The 27,352-nt window shown below is 42.5% G+C and overlaps 1 protein-coding gene across 3 annotated transcripts in view; it reads right to left on the bottom strand.

The window, feature by feature from the left end:
• The window catches only part of AMPH (amphiphysin), a gene marked incomplete at its 3' end in the record, with an annotated part of 190,513 nt that extends 164,203 nt beyond the window's left edge, over positions 1 to 26,310 (bottom strand). For all 3 annotated transcript variants that reach the window (XM_082846729.1, XM_082846730.1, XM_082846731.1), the window contains exon 1: positions 26,140 to 26,310. In XM_082846729.1, coding sequence (XP_082702855.1) covers positions 26,140 to 26,208 — 69 coding nt within the window. In that variant the 5' untranslated portion in view covers positions 26,209 to 26,310. The remainder of the gene's footprint in view (positions 1 to 26,139) is intronic.
• Positions 26,311 to 27,352: the final 1,042 nt, after the last annotated feature.

Genomic DNA, 27,352 nt, shown 5'->3' with positions numbered 1-27,352 from the left:
GATATTTAAGAAAACAGTAATTTTTCTTTGTCTCTTATGTACTAATGTACTAAATTTATTACTAAATGATTTAAATAACTGCATGAGTTTTAGATGAATATTTAAATTTTTCTTTGTATCTGTTAGTCATGTCACGCTCATGTTATAATATTACTTCCATTTCATGACTCTTTGAATTAGCCAGAAATTCCAAATCAACATCAAATAATATTGTCAATTGGAGATCTTTCTAATATTCCTGATTTTAAATAGAACAACTATGATGCTCACCATAAGATTAATATTAATATTTTTCGTCATGAGAAAAAAGGAGGTTTTTGTTTTGTTTTTTTTCTTTGCGGTAGGCGGGCCTCTCACTGCTGTGGCTTCTCCCGTTGCGGAGCACAGGCTCCGGACGCGCAGGCTCAGCGGCCATGGCTCACGGGCCCAGCCGCTCCGCGGCATGTGGGATCTTCCCGGACCGGGGCACGAACCCGCGTCCCCTGCATCGGCAGGCGGACTCTCAACCACTGCACCACCAGGGAAGCCCGTTCCAACATTTTTAAACTGGAAAACATGGTAGTTTCCTATGGTTCAACCTAACATACCGAAAGATATGATAAACATTAAACCATGCCTGCCCTTAAGAGACAAATCTTACCTGGTTGGAGGATAATTCCTTCAATGCACTTTGAAATTCAGTTTGTCCACGATTTTATATGGGGCTTTTGTATCTACACTCATCAGTGAGCTTGGGCTAAATAAATGTTCTTGATTCAACCTTGTTACAAGACAATTCGAATAAAATATTAAGACACTATTATGAAGTGACAAGTACCACCACAGACAAACATCACCCAAGCGGGCACTGAGCCAAAGATACAGCATCCGACCTGTTTCCTTCATCATGTTTCCCTCTCTGACTCCCCTGGCTCTCTCCTTCCTTTATCAGGACCCCTGATTACGTTGGACCCACCCGGATAGTCCAAGATAATCTTCCCATCTCAAGATCCTTCACTTAATCACATCCATGAAGCTCCTTTTGCCAGGCTAGGTAAGATGTTTACAGGTTCCAGAACTTAGGATGTGAACATCTTGAGGACATATTACTCTGCTTACTACAATCTCCAAGACATTGATGTGATGTACTATGACACTGAGAACACTGCATCACTTCTACAGTATTCCTGCCAAATTCACTGAATCACAAGGAAACAGGCATGCCAAAACTGAGAGACATTCTACAAAATAAATGGCCTAGATTCTTCAAAACTGCCAATATCCTGATACAAAGAAAGAAAGGCTGAGGACTGCTTGAGACCAAAGGAGACTAAAAAGATGTGCTGCTATAAGGACACAACTGGTGAAAACTGAATCAGGTCTATAGATTAGATAATAGCACTGTATCAATCTCCTGATTTTGAATATTGCCTCGCTTTGCAACTTTTCCATAAATCTGATATAATGTCAAAATAAAAAGTTAAAATAAGGCAGAAAAATATGACGTTTAAAAAAAAAATCACGGGACTTTCCTGGCGGTCCAGCGGTTAAGACTTTGCCTTCCAATGCAGGGGTTGCAGGTTCGATACCTGGTCAGGGAGCTACGATTCCCACATGCCTTGTGGCCAAGAAAGCCAAAACATAAAACAGAAGAAATACTGTAGCAAATTCAATAGAGACTTAAAAATGATCCATGTCAAAAACAATCTTTAAAAAATCATGTTAAAAAACATAATTCTCATTTCTCAGAATTCCAAAGCAAAAGAAAAGCTACTCAAACTAGTTTTGAAATTCTTTTCTATTTTCCCAAACTTCTTTGTACTTCACCACGGGAGTCAGATTCTTTCAGTGCCTAAACCATTTTGGCAATATGCTAGGCACAAGTTACAGCTACAAATGTACATGTCTCCATGGTAACCTAAAACAAGTATAGTGGTTAAGCCCCTTGACTTAAAGCCACCAGGGGAAGAGGACTTCCCTGGTGGTCCAGTGGTTAAGACTCCGCGCTTCCACTGCAGGGGGCACAGGTTCCATCCCTGGTCCCCCAGGTCGGGGAAGTTCCAAATGCCACGAGGCACAGCCGAAAAAATAAAAAGCCACCAGGAGAAGAACCCGGTCACTTATGTGACACCACCCTGAGGCCTCCAGACTATTTCTAGGCTCCACAGTGGAGAGTGCTACCAAATACAAATCCAGCTGAGTTGTACTCAAGCCCTGCTCTCATCCTGGAAAACAAAAACAAGAAAAAAGATACCGGTTTTGACAAATCTCACAACATATGTGAGTGTGCAATGCATGAAAAGTCATATCTTTTCAGTGGACAAAGGACAGAGCATATGGGACTTAGGTTATATGGCAGGGAAAAATTAGCTCGATGTGAGAATTACATCCTGTGTTGATTAAGAGGATCAGAGGAATTAAGATGACTTGAGGGAATTTCCAGAGAACTTCAAAACTAGGCAAATAAGTGCAATTGCACCTGTCCGGAATGAGCCAACGTGTCATTTATGAAGACCATGGCTGGTAGATGAAACTTCAAGTGTTGGACCTCATTCACCGGTGCAGTGAAACCTTTCTAAACAGAGGGGAGATATTGGCACTGTCCCCAACACACTGAAACAACCTACAGTAAACAGACCTACAAAACAAAGAATAAGCACACCTCCGGTGCAGCCGAATTTGAACTCTCAAGGCCTGAGAGGCAAGGGTGGAGAGCAATGGACAGACCACACACAGAAGCACCAGGGTGTGCGTGCCCCAAGAAGTCCTAGAGAAACAGGGTCTTCCGTTGGTGAGGCTGGGCACCCTCCCAGGTGGTCTGTAGCAAATGTCCCCAGGAATCAGCCCTCCTCCTTGAGGCGCCAAGAAGCCTCAAGAAGACGGTAGAATCTGAGACAAATGATGGCAAGACAGAAATTGCAACAAGCGCAAAGGATGAGGTATAAACCCTCCAATTCCAAAGACCCAAAGCCTCTGCTGCTTCTGCGCACCCACCATGTCTGTGTACCAGCTACGACTGTGTACAAGGGAGCATTCTGGGTGTGGGATGGAGAAAGTCATCTCATTTTCTCCACTTAAAACTCCCCTGTAACTAAATATCCAAAGCAGAACATCCGAGACACTAAAATAGTTAAAGGTACATTGGGTTACATACTAATGATACAGATCCAATTTTTGAAAGCAGAGTGTTTTTATGCAATGTTTCAGGCTAACATCAAAGAGGCTACTGTGGTCCAAAGCAGGAGTGTGAGAAAGCCCTTCCAGAAGACATCGGGGCCTCCAGGGAAACAAAGAGTTACAGACAGATAGAGGAAAGGAGGCAACAGAGAGAAACCGGGAGGGTTTGTTTCCGTTATTGGGGAATGGTCTAACGTCTGCCAAGTCATCCGTTTCCATGACTGCACAATCAAATGAAAGCAAAGGGGGTCTGGATGCTCAAGGAGGAACACAAGGAACTCACACAATTTTCCTGGTAATGGATTTAATTTTAATTGCATAAACCACTGAAGTTACTAAAAATAGGATCTAAGGCTTCCAATATCCAGTCCTTGTGGGACTAATTCCTGATGTTACAAACACTGACTTTATTAAAAGTTCCAGGGACTTCCCTGGTGGCGTAGGGGTTAAGAATCCGCCTGCCAATGCAGGGGACACAGGTTCGAGCCCTGGTCCGGGAAGATCCCACATGCCACAGAGCAGCTAAGCCTATGTGCCACAACTACTGAGCCTGCCCTCTAGAGTCCATGAACCACAACTACTCAGCCCGTGTGCCTAGAGCCTGTGCCCCGAAACGAGAAGCCACCGCAATGAGAAGCCCTCGCACCACAACAGAGTAGCTTCTGCTCACCGCAACTAGAGAAAAGCCCGTGCGCAGCAACGAGGACCCAACGCAGCCAAAAATAAATAAATAAATAAAATTACCCCAAAACTCCATTTATAAAGCATTATGAAGATGACTTAAAAGATAGAGATTTCTTTTTTATCCCATGTTGGTGAAAACTCCGATATAAGTCAGGGATTTTTTGTGTGTGTTTATTCGTCAAATCCCTGCGGTCAGAGCTTCTATGCGGGGTTCGCTTGCATAAGGCACGCGCTGTGATGGAGTTCAGGACTGTGGAGGCATCTGACCATGAATCTGTGGGCCAGCTCTCCTCTATGCTGCCTCCCGGTCTCTGCCAGCTGTTCTGACTATCCTCCACTTTCTCTCTCAGAATCCTTGGCGTCCTCATCTGTAAGAACAGGGGTCTCCCAATCCCGTGGTGAAAATTAAATGAGATAAAATCCCTCTCTTGCCCCCTTCTTCAACCTGTTCGTTCTTCACTGCGTAGCTCCCCACCTTCCTAATACACCGATCTCAGTCTAGGCTTCTTCAGCTCTCTAGCAAAGGCTTTTATCCTGATCAGCACCTCCAAGAGCCCCCAGACTTAAAAGAAGAAAGGCTGAGAGTTTAATCTTTGTCATGTATCTCCCCAATCCCTCCAATATACTGACGTCACTAAATGTCACTACTGACACCTATGATCAATACTGACATCAATCCAAAGAAACAGAGGCCAGGGCCTCATGGGGAGATAAATCAGGGTGGAAGGCCGGGTTACCAGATGCTGTCATCAGGAGATTCAAGTCCTGTGCTTGCCTCTCTCCTATGTGTGACAAAAATGCTTCAGCAGCTCATTATTTTAAGCACTATTCACAATAGTCAAGATGTGGAAACAACCTAAATGTCCCTAAAGGGAAGAAAAGGATAAAGAAAATGTGGTACATCCATACAGTGGAATATTAGCCTTAGAAAAAGAAGGAGATACTGTCATATGATCAACATGGATGAACCTTAAGGACACGATGCTAAGTGAAATAAGCTAGTCACAGAAGGACAAAATGCTGCCTGTGAGGTATCTAAGTAGATACATAGAATCAAAGAGTGCAATGGTGGTGGGGCTGGCAGGGAGGGGGAAATAGGCAGTTGCCAATCAACAGGGATAAAGTTTCAGTTAAACAAGATGAATACATTCTAGAGATCCACCTGTACAACACTGCACCTGTAGTCAACAGTACTGTACTGTATACTTAAAAATGTGTTAAGAGGGCTTCCCTGGTGGCGCAGTGGTTGAGAGTCCGCCTGCCGATGCAGGGGACACGGGTTCCTGCCCCGGTCCGGGAAGATCCCACATGCCGTGGAGCGGCTGCGCCCATGAGCCATGGCCGCTGAGCCTGCGCGTCCGGAGCCTGTGCTCCGCAACGGGAGAGGCCACAACAGTGAGAGGCCGGCATACCGCAAAAAAAATAAAATAAAATAAAATTTGTTAAGAGGGTAGATCTCATATTGTGTTCTAAAATATTTTTTAATGTTTAAATGAGGTGAACATCTCTTATCTGAACCCCAGGATCATATGTGTTCTACAAAATTAGGATTATCTAAGTCCTATATACAGCTCTGATTCGTAAACCTCCAGTCTCCACTGTGGAAGACACAGCCACAATAGGAAATATTCTTTCGACTTCCGTATGCTGCCTGGTGCAGTAACTCTGCAACTGTTATTTGCAGCAGCTCAGAGAAATGAAACCAGCGGCTGAATTCTACCCACCTGCTACAGGTTGTCTCACCTAAATTTGCCTGCTTAGATTAGCTCATCTTTTCTATAGGTGTATCAAATATATTTCCTATGCACTGGGCTGGAACAGAGGTTTAATTCATTCCTTATTTCATAAATGTCAATAGTAACAGTTAGAGGGACTTCCCTGGTGGTACAGTGCTTGCCAATCCGCCTTCCAATGTGCGGGAGCTGGGTTCGATCCCTGGTCAGGGAACTAAGATCCCACATGCCATGGGGCAACTAAGCCCATGTGCCGCAACTACTGAGCCCGCGTGCTCTGGAGCCCACAAGCCGCAACTAGAGAGAAGCCTACGTGCCTTAACGAAAGATCCCACATGCCACGATGAAGATCCTGCGTGCCACAACTAAGACCCAATGCAGCCTAATTAATTAAAATATTAATTAAAAATAACACTTAGTTATTAAAACTAATTATACTGATGAGAGAGCCAAATGACAGGAACAGATAAGTCTGGGTTACTGTAAATGTAGTAGACCCAAAACAAGGTCTGTCTACACAACTTCGACAGTAAGCTAAGCCAATGACTTGGGTCTGAGGATACACCTCTGATTTCTCACTTCCCTTCTAGGTCTAAAGTTTTGGGTCTAAGCTCAATGGAGACCCTAGTAAGCCTGTTTTTGTTTTGTACCATTATCACCAGGAAAATATCACTAGCGTTTCAAAGGGGGCTTCAGAGCTTGAACAGAGGGCAAGGTGGATTAAATCTTACCCACGGGATCAAGTTCCTCCCCGCCATCTGAATAGTTTTCTCAAAGAGCCCCACAAGCATTGAGATATAGAGAGCTTTGAGAGAAAAGAAAGAGAGAAAACGTCTTTCCATCTTGGTCTTACCAAAAGTTGGTTCTCTGCATGGACAAGAATCAGGATTTTCAAAAGTGTCCCTGGGTCTGTTCCACCATGGCTGAGGATGCAGGCCACACACTCTGCCTGTGAGGTATCCAAGGGCAGACAGATGATGGCAAATGGTTTGTCTTCACCTGTGACTGTGGCCCCAGTCTTTAGCACACATGCACGTGACCAAAGGAAATATATGTTATGTACCAGGTTTTCTCAGTTTAAACAAGGAGCCTCCCAATTTGGCCCAAATAGATGTGTGGAGTATATACTTAGATCCTCTTTTTGGATCTAAGATCCAGAAAGGATGGAGATTCTCCATCTCATCTAAAGAAGGATTAGAAGCCATATAAACAGAGCGCTGATGTGCCACCTTGAGAAAGACATTAAAATCCAAAGAAAATAAAAATAGCGACCATTTCTATTCTGTGGAACTCCTACATACTGTGCCAATGTTTACAACATTAGCTCAGATTCTAACTGCGGTCTGAAAAATCAGCATCATTATCTGCATTTTACTGAAGTGGAAGCATAGGTTCAGAGAGACTGGCCCCAAGACCACATAGCTGGGAAGTGAGAAAGTCAGGATTCGAACCCACACCTGACTAATTCCCACATCTCTTCCCATCATCCTGAACTGCTTCCAAATCCTAACAAAATCTTCCAGTAGTTCTAGCGGCCCAGCTTACCTTTTACCAAAGGCACACTTTCTAAAGTATCATGGCCAGCTCCAAATACCCTTGAGAGCAAAGCACCTACCCTTGGCAAGCGACCCAATACACGTGGTCCATTTGCATCACAGCTGAAAGGAAAATACCACTCAGGGGGTCAAACCTTAAAGTCATCCATTGATATAGTCAGCTGCTGAGGTGGCTGCCTTCCAACTAATGAGAATAAAAATACCTTATGAGGCTTCCAGGGAAGTCTTAACTAAAGAGAACAATGTTTACAACAGATCGAATCTGGGTAATTCCTGAGTCACCAAGCACCTACTCATTACCTCCTGTTCTGAACTGACAGTACTTCTCCACCATGTCTGAGGCACCTTCCATAAAACACTGTCTACTTTCACAGGATGCATCCTCAGATGGTAGGTGCAAAACTTAATGAAAAAAAAATGGTGAAATGAATGTGTGTTCTTATTGAACAGTATGAAACGGATGATATTTGACAAGTTTTGATTCACAAAAAAATGGCGGTTTCAAACAGTTCAAACTAAACCTTAGGACGGAGGTTTAGCTGTAGGAATGAAAGCCGGAAAACACAGTAGCTTCTGCAGACATAGAATTCTCTTGCCCTGTCCGGCCACTGTTCTCCTGTAGCCCTGAGGCTGTGACAACTCCACAGTGTGGTGGACCCAGGCTCCGCCACCAAATTGTCTTGCCACGCTCAACACTTGAGATGGCGTGACATCCACGGTCCTAGGTCTCAGCTCCACCTCCCACCATTACATCCACATTCCAGACAGTGGGGATTAAGAGGGGGCAGTGGAACCCAAACCCCCAGACTTACAATCAAGACCTAGAGGTTTTACACATGAGCCCTTCTGCTCCCCTCCCTCTGGTCAGAGCTAACTGCCGTGGCCACATCTAGCTGCAAATGAGGTTGGGAGATGCTATCTTTAGCTGGATAGCCGTGAAAAAGGAAGAACTGATACTATGGGCAACCTGAAATTGTCTACCACGTGACAAAAGAAAGAAGAGGAATCATCAGTGAATGCTAGAGCGTTTCTATGATGGATCATAAAAAATTTGTGGACTTGAGAGGCTTTGGAAAAGCATCTGGAGAGATGAAAATGGAGTTATTCAAGTGAGCTAAAATTAAGAGGAAATCAGCATTGTTCGCCTATGCAAGTTTCTAAGATGCAGATGTAGAACACGTGCCGGTCCACTGGATGGCTTGGGAAAATCTGCCCTTTGTATTTAGAAAGCCACCTTTGTCAATATGGTAGAGCACACACATCCATGCCCCGCTCTCTTCCCCATCTGTGAGGTCATATTTAGTGGCCCATCTTTCTCTTACTTCTCCTGGTGCTCAACTTTGGGGTGAGCGGTAAAGATTTTACAGGATGTTCATCTTGTAAGAAATGAAATGAACTTGGATAACTGGTAATTCTCTATGGTTTTTCCAAACCCATCTTTTGAGCCACTAAGACCCCAAGTTACTAGTACCTCCTTCCCAGATCCCAGAAGCCTGTGAGCACCATGTTTATTAGAGTAGTTTGATCTGCTAAGATAAAACTACCAGGTAACCAAAAACAGGTGATTGTCACATGGGTTTGCCCCAGTTTAAGAAAAGCCAGGATGTAAAATCCAAAAGTTGAGACGATAACTGAGAGGTCCCAAGGGTACAGATATGATGACACATAAAGCAATGAATGACTCATAAAGGAATGAAACCATTTCAGGGACCAGACTACATGGAATTTCTCCCCAACCCGGGGTCATGACTTGAGACCTGACATTTTCTCAACTCAACACTGCAGAGGAACATCATCAGAACTGATGAAAAGAACATGCCAAGTTCTCAGTCATTTCAGAAAACGTGGGCTCTCTGGAAGCAGGCTTCCGAGATCAAATCCCAATGTCACCCTTAACTGGCTAAGTAACCTCAAGCAAACTGCTCAACCTTGTCCTTTCTGTGCTTCCGTCTCCTCATCTGTAAAATAGGGATAATAAGAACACCTACTTCATAGGTTTACGATGAGGGTTAAATGAGCCAATATAGGTGAATTGCTCATAATGATGCCTATGGATAGAAGACATCCAATTCTTCTTTTTTTAATGGCAAATTTCACTTTTTAAAATGTTTTTAGTTTTATACAATTTTTAAAGGTTACTTCCCATTTACGGTTATTACAAAATATTGGCTGTATTTCCCAGAAAACACCCAATTCTTAACGCAAACTAGATGGGGCGCAAGAATGAAGATGCCTCAAATGACAATTTTCCATCATCTTTCATTTCTCTCCTTAGTATATCAAATGCTAAAGAGGCAAGTGAAGCCCAGGGCAGAGTCCTCGCTCCCACAGTGGAATGAAGAGGCCCCTTTCATCCATGACGGCCTGGCAAGCTCTGTGGCAGGAAGATACAACAGAATGCAAAGGAAAACCTTCCCTTCCACGGACAAGAAAAAAAGGTGGAATAAAAATGCATCCCCATTTTCCTCTCTCCTCCCTTTGAAGTAAGGATAATGTCAACGGCAAAAGAGAGCTCTGACACTTACACCCCACGGAGCACTCTAGAAAGTTCCTTTTTCAGCCTGCCCGACTTGCCAACCTTGGGCACACCTACATCTCTGTGGCTGCGCTAGGTAACCAGGTCAAGGGGAGCCTCAAGTTTAGATTCCTCAATGCCTTGACACTCATGTGGTGAACACACAGTTACTAGGAAGTTTGGCCAAGAAACCCGCCAGTTTGGAAGAGGGATGTGGCTACTGAGGCAGTAGACACGCGGCTCTGTAGAAGGGCTGGGGACCAGAGCCCAGCGTCAGTCTAGCCAAATGGCAGAAGAACAAACAGGGCCAGAAGAAGCCAAGGTGGGGCTGAGTCAGTTGCAGCACGCCATGCCACTGAGCCTTGCTTAAGCCCAGAGGCGCTCAGACCCTAACTTACTAAACCACATACACCTGCAGAGAAAGCCACCGGTGTGGACCAGAGACCCTGATCCCAGAAGACAGGAGGTAGAATACAGCACATCAAAGAACCCTTGCCACCCTGAGACTCTTTGCACCACAATCCTCCTACCCCTCGCCCCATGCACACAGGCGCCAGCTGTACCCTTCCTCTGCACATGTGAGTGGTAGTGTAATGGTCACCACTCCCCGAGTTTAAACACAATATATTGACGGGTTCTTGAGAGAGGAATGTTCCTATGATTCTGTGTAAAATACATCACGTCATTTGTTCATTAAACAAGGAGTCTTATGCTGATACAGCACGGGACAAATACAACTCAGTTTGCAACACCAAACTTATCACACACTTGCTGATGGGAGTGTAAATTTGATATATCACTTTGGAAGACTCTCTAAACTCTCACACTTGCTGATGGGAGTGTAAATTTGATATATCACTTTGGAAGACTCTTTAGCCCTTTCTCCTAAAGCTAGATAATGCTTACCCTAAAGAATCAGAAATTGTATTCCGAGGTATTAACCCAAAAGAAATGAGTGGGTTTTGTTCACTGGAAGACATGTATAAGGAATGTGCACAGCAGCTGTATTCATAACAGCCAAAGACCAGAAACAAGCCAAATGCCTATCAACTGGAGGATGGATAAATAAATCGTGGGAGATTGTACAGGGTAATACTATTCATGAAAGAAAGGAATGAACTCCTATACACAGCAACGGGGATCACTCTCATACATACTGGGATGAGTGAAAGAAGTAAGATTCAAAAGAGCGCACACTGTATGACTCTGTTTATACAAATTTAAAGAACAGGTGAAACTAACCTATGGGAGTAGAATCAGAATAGCGGCTACCTGGTAGGAAGAAGTGAACAGAAGAGAGGAAATATTAACTTGGAAGAAGTCTGAAGGAGTCTACTGGGTTCCAGAAACGCTCTTCACTTCATCGGAGTGTCAGTAACACAGATTATATGTTATACATGTATATTTGTAAAATTTTGTCAAGCTGTACACCTAAGATTTTTTGCAAGTTAATACATGCATGTCATACCTCACTCTAAAAGCTTCCCCAAAATACACATGCACACACACACACACACACACACATAACGCACACAGATATGTGCATCTGTCAATTTCAGTTTGAGGAAACAGAGTCTTTAGTGATGAGAGGAGGGTCAGCAATGTTACTATGTTACTCCAAACAGGTTGCTCTATACCCAAACTCTACAGGATCTCATCTAATGCACTCTGGAGATAAATGTAGGTGTCTCCCTGGTCACCTCTAATAAAGACTCCCTCTTCGTTTGCCTGGGCCATCTCTACATACAGATCTCTAGTTACTATGGGATGGGCAACTGGGAAAAGGTAGGCTACAGTGACTACATTCATGTAAGAAATGTTATTAGCCCTAAATAACAGATTCTTTTTATAAGAATTTGTTTATATAAATTAAGAGTTTGGGATTAACATATACACACTACTGTATATAAAATAGATAACCAACAAGGACCTACTGTAGAGCACAGGGAGCTATACTCAATATTTTGTAATAACCTATAAGGGAAAAGAATCTGAAAACGAGTATATATATGTGTGTGTGTGTGTGTGTGTGTATATATATATATATATATATACACACACACACACACACACACATATATATATGAATTTTTGTGCTGTACACCTGAAGCTACCACAACATTGTAAATCAACTATACATCAATTAAAAAAAAAATTGTTTTAAACGTGTGATGAGGGGCTTCCCTGGTGGCATAGTGGTTGAGAGTCCGCCTGCCGATGCAGGGGACACGGGTTCGTGCCCCGGTCCAGGAAGATCCCACATGCCGCAGAGCGGCTGGGCCCGTGAGCCATGGCCGCTGAGCCTGCACGTCCAGAGCCTGTGCTCCGCAACGGGAGAGGCCACAACAGTGAGAGGCCAGCGTACCGCAAAACAAAAACAAACAAAAAGTTATATTTACACTATACTGTAGCCTATTAAGTGATCAACAGCATGTGTCTAAAAAAACTATGTACATACCTTAATTTTAAAATCCTTTATTGGGAATTCCCTGGAGGTCCAGTGGTTAGGACTCCACACTTTCACTGCCAAGGGCCCGGTGTTCAATCCCTGGTCGGGGAACTAAGATCCCACAAGCCACACAGCACAGCCAAATAAAATAAAAAATAAATTTAAAAAATAAAAAAAAACTTTATTGCTGAAAAATGCTAACCATCATCTGAGCCATCAGCTAGGCATAATCTTTTTCCTGGTAGAGAGTTTGAACTATTGCAAGAATTACCAAAATGTGACACAGAGACATGAAGAGCAAATGCTGTTGGGAAAATGGTGCCAATAGATTTGCTTGATGTAAGATTGCCACAAACCTTCAATCTGCAGAAAATACATTATACGGGAAGTGCAGTAAAGCGAAGCACAATAAAACAAGGTATGCCTATACTCTCTCGTGATGCTGGGCAGCGGCAGTGAGTACAGCACCCAGCCAGGCATGTGATCATGAGGGTGAACAACCAATACACTTACAAGCACTCTGTACCCAGACAACCCTCCCATTTTTCACTTCCAGTACAGTACTCAAAAATTACATGAGATATTCGACACTTTATGATAAAATAGGCTTTACATTAGGTGATGTTGCCCAACTGTGGGCTAATGTAAGTGTTCTGAGCATGTTTAAAGTAGCCTAGGCTGGGCTTCCCTGGTGGCACAGTGGTTGAGAGTCCGCCTGCCAATGCAGGGGACACGGGTTCGTGCCCCGGTCCGGGAGGATCCCACATGCTGCGGAGCGGCTGGGCCCCTGAGCCATGGCCGCTGAGCCTGCGCGTCCGGAGCCTGTGCTCCGCAACGGGAGAGGCCACAACAGTGAGAGGCCGGCGTACTGCAAAAAAAAAAAAAAAAAAAAAAAAGTAGCCTAGGCTAAGCTATGATGTTTGGTAGGTTAGGTGTATTTAATACATTTTTTCAACTTAGGGTATTTTTAACTTATGATGGCTTTATCAGGACTTAACCCCATCATATGTCAAGGAAGATCTGTACTTCAAAATGATTACCACAATAAGTTTAGTTAACATTCATCGTGTCACATAAATATTTTTTTCTTGTTTTGAGGACTTTTAAGATCCACTCTCTTAGCAAGTTTCAAATATAGAGTACAGTCTTGTTAACTATAGTCAGCATACTGTACATGACATCCCCATAACTTATTTATCTTACAACTGGAAGTTTGTACCTTTGACCACATTCACCCAATTCCCCCACCCTCCATTCCGCAATAAGTTTAAAGGACTGAAATCACATAAAGCATGTTATCCAACTACAATTGAATGAAATTAGAAATCATTAACACGGGAAATTTTGAAAATTAATAAACCTGTGCAAACAAAACAACACACTCCTAAATACCCAACTGATAAAAAAAGAAATCAAAGGGAAACTGTAATATATATTAGATAAATGAAAACCCAACATACCAACTCTTATGGAATGCAGCTAATGCAAGAGAAAACCAATGAAACAAAAAATTGGTTCTTTGAAGAGATTAACAAAAGTGACAAGACTTTAGCTAGACTGACCAAGAAATAGAGAGGACTGAAATTATTAAAATCAGGAATGAAACAGGTGACATTACTACCAACCTTATAGAAATAAAAAGGAATACTACTACATAAAGGAACACTATGAACAAGTATATGCCAACAAATTAAATCAATAAACTAGATGAAACAGAAAATTTCTAGAAAGACACAATCTACAAAAACTGACTCAAAAAGACACAGAGAATCTGTGTGGACCTAAACAAGTTAAGAGATTTGATTAGCAATCAAAAAACTTCCCACAAATAAAAAACCCAAGCCTAGATTGCTTCACTGATGAATTTTACCAATATTAAGAGAAGAACTAACACCAATTCTTCACAAACTCTTCCAAAAAATAGGAGATGGGTCACTTCCCAATTCATTGTTTGAGGCGATTATTACTCAGATACAAAAAACAGACAAAAACATCACAAGAAATGAAAAGTGTAAAACAATATCCATTAAGAATAAAGACCCAAGTTCTCAACAAATACCTTAAGAAAAATTAAACTTAGAATCTAATAATCCAGGTCCTATCAAATGGGGCTTCTTCCACAAGAGACCAAAACCGTCCTCTGAGTTTTGACCACAATCTCTACTAGGCACATTAAGCAATCTCATTACTATTCACTCTACCGTAAAACATACAAAAATCAATGTAATTATAAACATATCTCCCAAACTCGCCCATCTCCTTCTGTCACCCACCAAAAATACACAGCAGTTTTTTGAGACAAATATTTCTACATTTTGTGACTGATGCATTAGCCAGCATTATTCTAAAATTATAATGGTTGTTACAGAACCAGATTTCACAGACTCCGATCTTCTATGCTATACAACACTCCTCATAAGGAAGACATTTGGCCCTTGATGAAACATCTCCAATTTGGCCTCCACAAAACTGATTCCTTTGAAATCTAGGTAGGCTACGTTAAGCATAAGGATATTTTTAAGCATAGAATAGGGCACTGCTTTTCACCTTCTTCTCTCTACTACTTTGGAGATAAATTTATAGTCACTGGGTGGAAGGAAGCCTTACTCTCCAAATTATAACCCTGGAGTGGACCTAGGAGCTCATACCCACCACAGAATTTCAACCAAATGCCCTTCTCTAAAGCAGTGTGCTTTGCAGATTCATTAAACCTTTGAATTACCAGAGGAATTTATTAAAATGCATATTCCCAAGTCTTAATAAGAGATTCTGGTAAGTTTTAAAATAGGCCCAGGAATCTGCATTCTTAACTCACCCACTCCCCAAATGTTCCTGACTATTGAGAAAACACTACCCTGGAGGTACCTGATTTCTAGATTCACTCCCTATGCTTAACAGGAGCAACCACAGGCCAATACAGGTACCCAGGAGAACCCTCTGCTGACCATGTTTCATAATGCTAGTGGTCCCCATGGTCACATGCATTTCCTAGAGGGGTGGGAAGAAAAATCTGGACAATCGTTTTCCTAGAGACTCGGAGAAGAACCCACTGAACAGGGAGCAGGTTGGAAGTTGATTTTTTGCTATAGAAACACGTAGGTTAAAGAGGCAGGATTTCTTGTACAGATGCCTCAAATATTGAGGAATAACAGGGCATGTGAAAGGTATCATCACACTGTTCTAGGCTGTGCTACCACAAAATGGGAGATCCTTCCAAGGCTTGGGCCATCTATGCTACTCAACTGTTAGCAAACATCACTAGGTAGAGGAAGAGACTGCCTGCTACAAAAGATTCTCTTCCAAATTTAAGATTCTTCCCAAGCTGCAAATCATCTCAGATTATTCCTCAATTCAAGACCACAGCCTGCAAAATAATCTAGTCAATGTCTACAACATAATTAAGTCAAGTTGCTGCCAGCCTTAACCATGTGTGTTCTCTCTCTTCTCTCTCTCTCTCATTAAAAGTTGGGAATCCAAATGCATTCAAACCTTTTAAAGACAAACCAATGTTTCCAGATGTGTGGCATTTAAGAATTTTATAAGGGCTTTCATATTTATTTTGCGTTTCTGATGGTTTACGATAAGAGACCTTAAAAATCCATAAAAGCAGATTGGGCTGGAGTTTACTGCTGTTATACAAAGGGATCTTTGTATGACAGATAATTCAGGGGGCAAGTCAGCTCGGAACCAGTGTCCTGCCTCTGTATCAAGGGGGAACTCGGACATAGAAGGACCCTTCAACATGTGAGAGTAAAAACCTGATCACACAAAAGAGGGACTGCGACTACAGAAGGACCATCCCAGTTAGGGTCCACTTTGCCACTTTGATAAATATGCAATGCAAATGGTAGAAGAGATCATTTATAAAGCCAACGCTAACAGTTGATTCTCGTTATCTCTTGTATATTCTACAGCTCTTTTCTTTTTTTTTTTTTTACAGCTCTTAGTTTTATCTTAGTTAGTTGAATAAGGGCGAAGAGTATGATGTTTAGAATGCTTACTGACTCCTAAAATCCCCACGCTCTTAACCTACTCCCCTTGCCTGGACAGCTACAACTCATCCTTAGGATCTTAGCTTAAAATCTACCTGCTTCAGATAGGTATATGCAATCCTCTCACTCTAGGTCAGTTCCCTAGTTACATTTACAAATGTTTTTTTTCTCCTCACAGAATTTTTAATTATGATTTTTCATTAATAACGATTTGGTTATTAGTATATTCAAAGATTTCTCTCTCTACCACCTCCTGCTGGTCTTTGTTGAATGCTATATTACAAGTGCCTAGCAAGTGCCTTTTGGGCCTTAGATTCTTTTTTTTTTTTAATTTTTATTGGAGTATAGTTGATTCACAATGTTGTGTTAATTCCAGGCGTTCAGCAAAATGAATCAATTATACATATACATATATCCACTCTTTTTTTAGATTATTTTCCCACATAGGTCATTACAGAGTATTGAGTAGAGTTCCCTGGGCTATAGAGTAGGTCCTTATTAGTTATCTATTTTATATATAATAATGTGTACATGTCAATCCCAATCTCCCAATTTATCTCTCCCCCCCCCCGGTAACCATAAGTTTGTTTTCTACATCTGTGACTCTATTTGTTTTGTAAAGAAGTTCATTTGTACCATATTTTTACATTCCACATATAAGTGATATAATATGGTATTTGTCTTTCTCTGACTTACTTCACTCAGTATGACAACCTCTAGGTCCATCCATGTTGCTGCAAATGGCATTATTTCATTTTCTATGGCTGAGTAATATTCCATTGAACATATGTACCACATCTTCTGTATCTATTCCTCTGTTAATGGACATTTAGGTTGGTTCCATGTCCTGGCTGTTGTAAATAGTGCTGCAATGAACGTTGGGTGCATGTGTCTTTTAGATTCTTAGTAAATGATTCTAAATGAATAACTGAATTTTACCAGGTTGATTTCACAATCGAATATATTAACTATTAGAATATGTAAATTTAGCATCCTTTTACTCAACAAGTGTCAGGTGCCATAACAAAAGTACATTTATTCATACGTCCATGTGTATTTTATTAAATCATTATAGGCACTTTAAGATAGAAAAAATGTGTATATATGTGTGTGTGTACATATATATATGTACACATATATATATATTTTTTCAGGTTCTTCCCACTTATGAACTAAACTTCCAACTAAAGAACTATATGAGAATAAGATGAAAATGACCAAAATCATGGTTTTCTGATTTTCGTACATCTAAGTAGCTTCAGGGTAATCAAAATTTATATATAAGTATATTATGCATAGCAAATATTTCAAAACTAAGATCTTTTTCATGGCTTTATCCAACATTATTCCTAATAAGAGATTTACTCAATATATATTCAGGAAATATATCTACTAAAGCACTACACTTAAATTTAAACTTACTTTGAATTGGTAAGAATGAAGTTTCAGCTTCACTTATTAAAAGTTGGCCTGTGGATGTGTTCTCAGGAAACGTTAATTTTGCACAATGCTGTGTATGTAGTCTTATCATATATGTTCATCAGTGAATTCCTCAAACTCTGTGATGATGGGAGCTTCATTATGTAAATGTTAGCCATTATAGAGAATATCTGGAAAATTATATCTGCAACATAAGAAATCTTTATATCTGTTATCCGTTCATACAAGCCCACAGGCTCAGTTATTTCCTCGGGAGTTCTACTCAGACAGCCCCTAATTTAAGTGGCTAGAAAAATTAAAAATTGTGTTTGAAGAGTCAAGTGGAAATTCCCAGACCTTAAAAAGTCAGAACATATTTTTTTAAATACTCTTTGCCTTCTCGACTCATCCCCTCACAAAGTGCTTCACAACATTTTTTTGAAACTTAATCACACACACACACACACACACACACACACACACACACACCCTTAAATGGACCGATGGCCCAAAAGAAAGTCAGCTTACAAGAAAGGATGCTGGAGGTCCTCTAAGGTAGTATTCCCAAACTGCAGGCTGGAAATCCGTTTAGTGTGTCCCCTTAGCATGTTATTAAAAACAGAACAGAGTGGAGTGGCATAGAATGGAAGGGATAATCAGTGTTTGCTGATAATGAATTTCCTAACTTAGAAACCCTGGCATGATGGGAAATCTTGGAGCGAGAAGCTGTGTGTATATGTGAAAGTATATTTGGAAATAATAAGCCCACTGATAAAGAGCTCACATATTTGGAGCTCAGGCATTCTGTGACACAGTGGCCATAGTTGAGTATAATCCCAGAGAGAAAGGCTTCCTGGCCCTGCCCTCACTGTGAGACTCATCAGTGGGGACACCATGTTCCTGACACACTGCAGTGCTCACCCTGGGGAACAAGAGTGACATCTGAATGCTGGACTCCCTTTTAGAACCCTTTTCCATAAGGCCACAGTAAAAACCACAGACTTCTTTAGAGAAGGGACCCTCCCCATAGGATTTCTGAACTTATCACAAGACGGGGACCCCAGGGAGGAGTAAGAGATTCTCATGATACACTGGATTCGATGTTGAAACCATTTAATTAGAGTATTTTTTTAAATGGGACCTAATTTTATACCTCTAGTAAAGTGGACCATATTATTTACACAAGTGTTTCAGGTATTTTAAGTTGTATCGGTCCATAGACAAGCTGACTTTTAAAGTATGATTTATGGAACACACACGCACACACAATATGCTATGTTGTAAAGGATAATGATAACTCTTACTAATACTAAAATCTCAATCCCTACAGTTCTAATTCCCTATTCCTGGAGAAAGAAGGATGCATGGGTATATGCATGTTTATGTGTAAAAAAAAAAATGAAGAAAGAACTTTACTGTCAAGAATGTCCTCAGAATTATTTTTAGTTTTGTCAGTTCCTAATACAGCCAGAGAAAATTATCTTAGTAGATGAGAAGGTATAAGCTTGTACAATGTAGAAGCGGACAACAAAGTCTTCTGATGATCTTAAAAGGGGAAACCCTGGATGTGTCTCAGAGACTCAGTCTCCAAAGTGTCCTCAAATGTAAACATGGTCATACAAGCTACTCTTCCACAGACAAGGCACTGGGATCCATGGAAAGTGTCTCCTGGTCAGAGCAGGGTATTCCTTCTCCCATTCAATCTGCATAAATAAATAAACACAGGCACGTACACATCAGCACATGCACACACAAACACCATCCACGTGTCTCCCTTTGAGAACAAACCAAGATGTGGGCACCAGCAAGGCAACAATTTTTTTTAAAAAACCCACAAATGTCACACAATTAGGCATAGAAGGAGACTACACTCTTTTTCTTGCCACATCACACAATCAGCGTGGGGCTGAACCACAGGACTTTACCAATATTTCACTGTTTGACTTACAAAAATAACAATTTAGTACAGTTCAACCTAACATTGATGGAGTTCCCACCATCCTCAGAACTCATAAGGTTAATTTTATTTGATATACTACCTCCACAAAATGACAATTCAAATGACAGTGATACACAGTGACACCTTTATGATAATTTCACAGAAGTCAGAGAGAAAGAATAATGTGGAAGGATGCTTTTGGACAATGTGTCTGCAGGGTTGGGAAGTAAACTAGCAAGAACATACAAAGTCAAATAATACATCATCACCGAGTACATACAATTCACAAGACATTAGGTCCTTGTCCTCAAGCACCTACAATTTACTTGGGAAGTTATAATGCAAGAAAAAAATCGCACCTATTATTTTACAATAATTACTCAGGGCAGATAAACTGGCACAAAGAATATCAAACAGTGCATGTCTTTAGACATGTCTTTAGAGTTTAAATAGCATAACTCTCTTATCTAATCTAATGCTGAAAAAGGCTAGTATTATACCAAAGGCTTCCCTGCTCACTAGAGTCACATTAAAAAAAAAAATGTTTAGGGCTTCCCTGGTGGCGCAGTGGTTGAGAGTCCGCCTTCCGATGCAGGGGACACGGGTTCGTGCCCTGGTCCAGGAAGATCCCACATGCCGCGGAGCGGCTGGGCCCGTGAGCCATGGCCGCTGAGCCTGCGCGTCTGGAGCCTGTGCTCTGCAACGGGAGAGGCCACAGCGGTGAGAGGCCCGCGTACCACAAAAAAGGGAGGAGAAAAAAAAAATGTTTAAATCTTAAAAAATGTTTAAAGTGCTCCACCAATTTAAATATTGCATAGAGGTCAAGGAGGGTTAAGACCAAATAAATGTCACTGGATTTCACAAATGAACAAAGATGGACAAAAAAATCCCAAAGGGATAAAATATTTAAGTAAAAAAGGCCTCTGGATAAACAGGCAGACTGACTATATGTGTTTATATCTGTCTCCTCCCAAAACCCAACAAAAAACAACAGCAAAGGAATAAAAAGGTATGAACATACATGGATAAAAAGAGGGGAGGCACTACTAGTGGATGAGTTCAATACATTTTACAGAAGCAGAAAAGTAGATAAAAGAATGGAAACAATTCAGCAGAATAGAGAAAGCTACTTTTTAAAAGTGCCTGTACAGGCAACCAATGAAAAAGCAGCCAGTTCTCACTGCACTGTCACACACTCAAACACATTCCGGCTTCAAACCTGGTTCTACCAAGTACTACAGAAAGTGAGGATAAAGAACAACAATGACAATGGGGGACAGTCATTACATTTGCCTTCAAGTCCCTTCCTCGACCCCAACATTGGCAAGGAAAGACCCAGGATGACAGCTATGTAGCAGGCTTAGAAAAAAAAGTCAGCCCAGATTACAGCAAAAGGGCAGAGGCTCCAAACAGAGGGGAGTTGTGGGTGGTGTCGCTCACTGGAGAATATAATTGCATTACCTGATATATTGAACCTTTGATAATGATATTGACAGGCATCTGACAGAGCTGATGAAGCAGGAACAAACAATTCTAAATAGTTCATAAAAAAATAAGCAAACAGAAATAAAGGCTATTATTAACTCTAGGAAAACAAAAAGCTGTATGGAAAACCTAATCTTCAGATAAGACTTCATTAAAATTTTAAACACACACAAAGGGCACCATTAAGAAAGTAAAAAGGCAAGCCACCTTCTAGGACGAAATATTTGCAAATTGTCTATCTGACAAAGGATTCATATCCTGAATATAAAAAGAACTACATACCAAGAAGAAAACGACAAGCAACCCAAATAAAACACATAGGCAAAAAACTTTAACAGACACTTTGCAAAAGAAGATACCAAAATAACCAACAAGCATTATACAAGAAAAGATGTTCATCAGGGAAATGATGGTAAAGGAATTAAAAAGGTATGAACATAAACAAGACAAAGAACAAAAGAGACATGAGGGATGACAGATATCTGGTTTATAATAGAAATGTTCTATAACTTGATCTGGGTGGTAGCTATATGGAAATCCATACACATAAAAATCCACTGAGCTGAATATTAAGATTTGTATACTTTAGTCAACAAACATTATACTTTTTCTGATGTTATCAAGTAAGCTTTTTTTAAATTTTTTATTTTATTTTGGAGTATTGTTGATTAACAATGCTGTGTTTCAGGTGTACAGCAGAGTTATTCCGTTACACATATTCACGTATCTATTCTTTTTCTATACTTTAACTTTTTAAAAATATAATCCTCAGCAATGAACAATTTTTGCTCTATTATTAGGGGATATGGAAGTAGAAGGATGAATGTAAGAGAGCTAAGTCTTTACCGGTTTTCACCAAATAAGAAAGGATAGATTCTTTCCTATCTTAAGCTTATTTGTGATTAGTAATAGCTGCCTCTGGGGAAACAAGACCCGCCGTTGAGGAAAGGAGAGACAGGGGACTGCTATTTTTCATAATAAGTCTTTTACTAATATTTGATTTTTTTAAATTGTGCATATATTAACTTGATGGGAAATTTTTAAGTGAATATTAAGTTATAAGCTATTAGCTATGTGATTATTTACACAACCACGGGGCAGAGAAGGCCTCTGAAGTGCACCGTGGTGGATACCTTTCATTTTGCCAGCGCAGTGCCCATTCCCTTTTCTGTACTCTGATTCTCCCTCCTCTACCAGCAGTACAGATGGTCTAGGGGAAATTTCTCCACCCCAGCTTCCGTAGTAGCCTGTGACTCAGGCCCAATCCAACCCATGGCCCTGGCCCTTGGCCAGAGATATATTTTCTTTTCCAGGGATAGGCACAAGCCCAAATTTGGGCCGATGAGGGCTATACTGAGGAGTTCTCTGTAAATGTGGCCTAGCCTAGAGGGGCTGGCAGCCATCTTGCCACCAAAAGAGAAGAAGGTGCCCAAGAATGGGGCTGACAGGATGGACAGCAGAGATGAGAGATGAGGAAAAGACACCTGAGCCCTGATGCCTGTGGTTGAGCCCTGGTTCCATGCAGGTCTGAAGTCTGTCTTCCCCTGCCGTTTTCATAATTATAAGAGGCAGTACCGTGTAAGGAGGAAGTATTGGACTGCGTGGCTTCAAACTTCAGCTTTACTGCCTACTGTGTGACCTTGGGCCTGTCACTTGACCTCTTCCTAATCTATAAAATAGGAATAGTAATGGTACCAACCTCACAGAATCAAATGAGTTAACATGTAACACACACACATATGTACATATATTTTATATATACATATATATGTTCATAGCTTAATACAAACATATATTCATTAAAATCTCATTTAAATTTATGTGTGCAAGAACCATATTTTTACTTTTAATTAAATCCTCTTCTTTCCTTAAGCCAGTTTGAATTGAGTTTTCTGATACTTACAAGTGGCAAGATCCTAATTCAACAGCCAAAAGAGAAACCATGCAAAATCAATCGATAGATTTAAGCAAATATATAAAACATACACATAATATAAACATAAATGTGCTCTATAACAGAAAAAAAATCCTCAAAAAATTAAAAATAGAAAAGGAAGAAATAATGCTTGGATTGATAAAGTTTCTGCCCTTACAAATAACAAGATGGAGATGCTACACAAAATGGGCACAAATATAAACACACCATTCACAAATGAAACAAAACAAGAACGCAAGAAACTCATGTTCGGGTTTTAAAAATCAAACATGAAATAAGCAGGAACTAATTTTTTCCGATGTTAAATTTAAAGAGTGCTTTAAATTTTATTATCTGGTGTTGGCAAACGTCCCATGGACTGCTAGTGAGAATGTAAACTGACACAACCTTTCTGAAAGGCAATCTAGCTATGATAAAAAGAAGCACACCTTTGACACCATAATTCTTCTCCTAGGAATTCATCTAAGGAGATACTTAAGAGTGTGTGGGAACATTTTCCCTATAAGTTTTCTCACTGATTGTATTTATATTCGAAAACACTGGAAACGGAGTGTCCAAAAACAAGCAGGTCCATTATAACTCATTATAACTCATTCCAATACTGTTCAGTCACTTATAATAGTGATGGAAAATATGTACATCTATTGAAGAACGTTCATGATTATTAAATGAAATAAACAAGTTACAAAACCATATAGGATGCACCTGTTTTAGTTGTATAAATATATACACATACGTAAGGAAACAAATGTACTGGGATACATATCAAATGACTGTGAAATCTCTGGGTGGTAGAATTTATGTGTCCTAATTTGTTGGTGGGGTTTTTTTTCCCCCTATATATGTATTTCATTCTTTCTCCAATGAACCTTTACAGACTTTCAATAAGAAAAAATGTACCTTAAATTCATAGAAAGCCATAAATTACCTCTTAGTGTAGTTTCAGTCATGCATTTGGAGCCAAAATGCATGCAAGCTGTTAGGTGGAGTACAGGTGATAGAAAAGTCGAGGGAGTGGACACTCTTTTGAGAAAATGTGGTGGTAGAAACAAGGAGCAAAGGGTCTCAGAAACATACGTAGCATATCATTGTTGCAATGGAGCATCTGGATAAGAGGAGACCGAAGATGCAAAAAGAAGGAATCACTGGGGGAGATGTCTTATCAAGCCCAAACAGCAACACACTGCTTTCCATTGTCCCGCGGCTTCTGTTTGGGATCGACTGGGCTGCCTTAACTGGATTCCCACATGCCCTTTTCCCATGCGCTGCATGGGCTCAGAACTTACCCAGGGACAGAACTCATACTCTCAGCCTCTTGGTGTCTTAACCCCCTAAACTAAGTACAACAGGCAGTTTTCATCCGAAGCTTTCCCCAGGGAAGAAATAGGACACTTGAAGCCCTGCTCAAGGCTTCCCTAGGCCACCTTGATTAACCACCAACCACAACTGCTACCATAATACACACCATTATGAAAAAGTGAGTTTTCAACAATTCATAAGGGTTTGAATGCTAAGTCAGATTACATTTTCTTTTCAGTTATTTCTGGCATATTAACAGCTGGTGACCTAGATTAAGAAATAATTTAATATGTCAAAAGGCAGACTGTATCAATAAATTCCCTCACAGATGGGAAGTGGATTCAATGAAAAGCTTCAGACCTAAAATTCAAGTACTTACTTGGAAGGAGGGAGAGGGTGGGGAGGAATACCTACCAGTGGGTAAAAGGAAGTATGGAAAAATGATGACAAAACCTGGCCAGGATCCCAGCAGATCATGGCTACTTTCTGCACAAGTAGCCAGGGACTAGAAGGGGGCAGGAAGCCTTGTTAATTCAGCTGCTAAAGGAGCGACAGGAGGATCACAGTTCGGGATGAGCTTGGGTAGATATTAAAAGAAATACAATCCTCTTACTGCATTGAGAGCACGCATGTGTGAAGTGAGGGACGAGAGGCAGCCACCCAGCCTCTGGGCATGCGGACAGGCAAAGCAATCAGTGCCCCCTTCAGCTGAGTTCATGGGAGTCAATGGGAACTGGGGGGGCGTCCTGAGCCCAAGTCTGAAAAGGGAAATTCACCTTCATAGTGGGCAACGCGGCAAATCTGACTTCCAGTAAAACAGGAAACCACTAAACATCCAGAATCCCAGGGATGGAAAATACTTCCACGTGAAAGAGAACACAGTTCAAGTGACACGGACCACGGGGCTCATTAGCCGGTGTCCATTTTCAAGTACAATGCTTCATCTACAATATGAATGTCCTTTGCCCAGGACACAAATGAAGACCTCAGTGCTGGCAAGGTCTTGACGACAAGCAGTGGGCAGGGAAGCCAGGCAAACCCACTGCCTGCTACTGTACCTCTCCAACAGCTCGGGGCTGGGCTTGATTTGGACATGGCGTTCATTTGTGCCCACCTCTCGGGGAGAAAAATAAATTACTGCGACCAATCTTGTGAAACACCAGGGAACCCAACCCGTGCAGCATGGATTATTTTTTTTTCATGCAATAAAACGCCCTCCTCTGTGCAAAAAGATGCAGAGAACTGTTAGGTTCAGGTCATATTTATTTTTGACCTTCCAGAGAAGGACGCTGGCGTCAAAAGGGATACACATACAGAGAGACCCCTAAAAAAAAAAAAAAAAGGAAGAAAAATCGAAAGAAAGAAGTGTGCATCTAGATCTCGGTTTTGAACTTCGGGATTCACTGCACAGTACTGTATTAAAGCCCTTGGCTCTTCGCGATCAGCCTTCTTAATCCAAACATATTTCTTCGGAGGTAGCTTCTGTGCTAAATCGCTCGTTCCTGCTGCACCCAAGTAGCCAGGAAATCCCGCCGGAGGAAGGACAGCGCCGCAATCTCCCGCCGGGACCTGCGGGCCGCGTCCCCACCAGCCGCCTGCGGGCGCGCGGCCAGCGGGCGCCGGGAGGAAGATGCGCTCAGCTCCGGGAGCCGCGGGCGACACGCCGCACCTGCCACAGCTCGTGCCGGGCGCCGGCCCAGGAGGGCGGGCAGCGCGGCCAGCCGCGCGGGGGAGCGGCGAGGCAGCCGGGAGACCCGGGCCAACACCGCGCCTCCCGGGACAGGGGCTGCGCGTCCCCGGCGCTCCCGCCTTCCCGCCGGCTCCCCGCAGCGCCGGGTGCCGCCTTGCTGCAGTGGCTGCGGCGGAGGGCAAGGCGTCCCCGCGACCCCGGCCCGGCCTCCTGCGCTCCCCCACATCCCACCCCCGCCCCGGCCGGCTCGGCCCTGCCCGCCGCGTCCCCGCCACCCGCTTCTGACCTTTTCCTGCGCGCGGTTGAGTCGCTTCTGGACGTTCTTGGCGAAGATGCCCGTCTTGATGTCGGCCATGGCTGCGGGTCCGCGGAGGCTGAGAGGAGCGGAGCGGGCGGCGAGGAGGAGCGGGAAAGGAGGAGCGGGAGAGGCGGCGAGGAGCCGCCGAGCGCCAGGAGGGGTGAGGGAGGGGCGCGGCGGCGGGGACCCACTTAAAGCGACAGAGCGGAGGCGGGACGCGCCGGCCCGGTCGGTGACACGGGTGGCGAGCTAAAGAGAGAGAAGAAGCCAAGAGTCGAAATGCCCAGAGAGCGCCCACAGTGATGGCAGAGGAGATCTGGTGGAGAAAGGGAAGGGAGCCGAGCAGCAGCCGCAGGGCCCGCAGCAGCTCCGGGGTTCTCTGAAGGCGGAGTTTGTGGTGGGGGAGGGTGAGAGGGGCCCCAATTCTCTCCAGCAAAAAAAAAAAAAAAAAAAAAAAGGCGGGTGTGGGCGGAGGAGTTGGAGAAGAGGGAAGGAGAACACCGGGAAGGTGCAAGTGGAAATGGAGGGGGTTGGGCTGCGCTCCCTGGAGGACCCGCTCGACGACCCCAGGCAGAGAATGCAACCCTCGATTATCTGTGTGTTCAAGAACACACCCTCGGGAGGCTCGCAGCCCAACGAGGGAAGCCGACTGGGAAACCGAGTCAGGGCAGACGTTGGAGCTGCCCCAGAGACACAGGTAGAAAGGAGGGAGGCACCAATGGTGACACTTGTGTAAACTTTCACACAAGACTTGGGGCGAGGGCGGGAGGTTCCTTGCTGAGAAGGGTCCACTCCTTTAAGGCAGGTGCTGTGCTTTGGTGATCTCTGTAATCCCTGCCCTGAGCATAGGCACTCACTTTCCAAGAACCATTGCATGGAAGAGGCAGGTCCTTTGTTGCCTCACACCAGCTGTGTCAGACCCAGGCCTCCTAACCTGTTGCTTCTTACCCACCTTCTGGTAACCTTAACAGGGATTCACCATCGTCAGTACACTTTGCAGAAGTAAGAATAATAGAGATAAACTTGTCCTATACCTACCTAGAGCTCTTGAAGCCTCTGACCGAAGGTCAAACTATTCATATTGGGTTCTCTCTGAGAACGTGAGAAGGGTAAGGCAGGTGGCCCAGCAAACAGGTCAGAAGTGAGTCAGGCACCTGGGAATCCTGTGAGTTCCGGAGAGCATCTCACGCCACCTCTGGAG

This window comes from Leucopleurus acutus (genome assembly GCF_964270905.1).
Source record: "Leucopleurus acutus genome assembly, chromosome: 9".
Taxonomy (NCBI): domain Eukaryota; kingdom Metazoa; phylum Chordata; class Mammalia; order Artiodactyla; family Delphinidae; genus Leucopleurus; species Leucopleurus acutus.
This window is presented reverse-complemented; position numbering and strand designations above follow the sequence as displayed.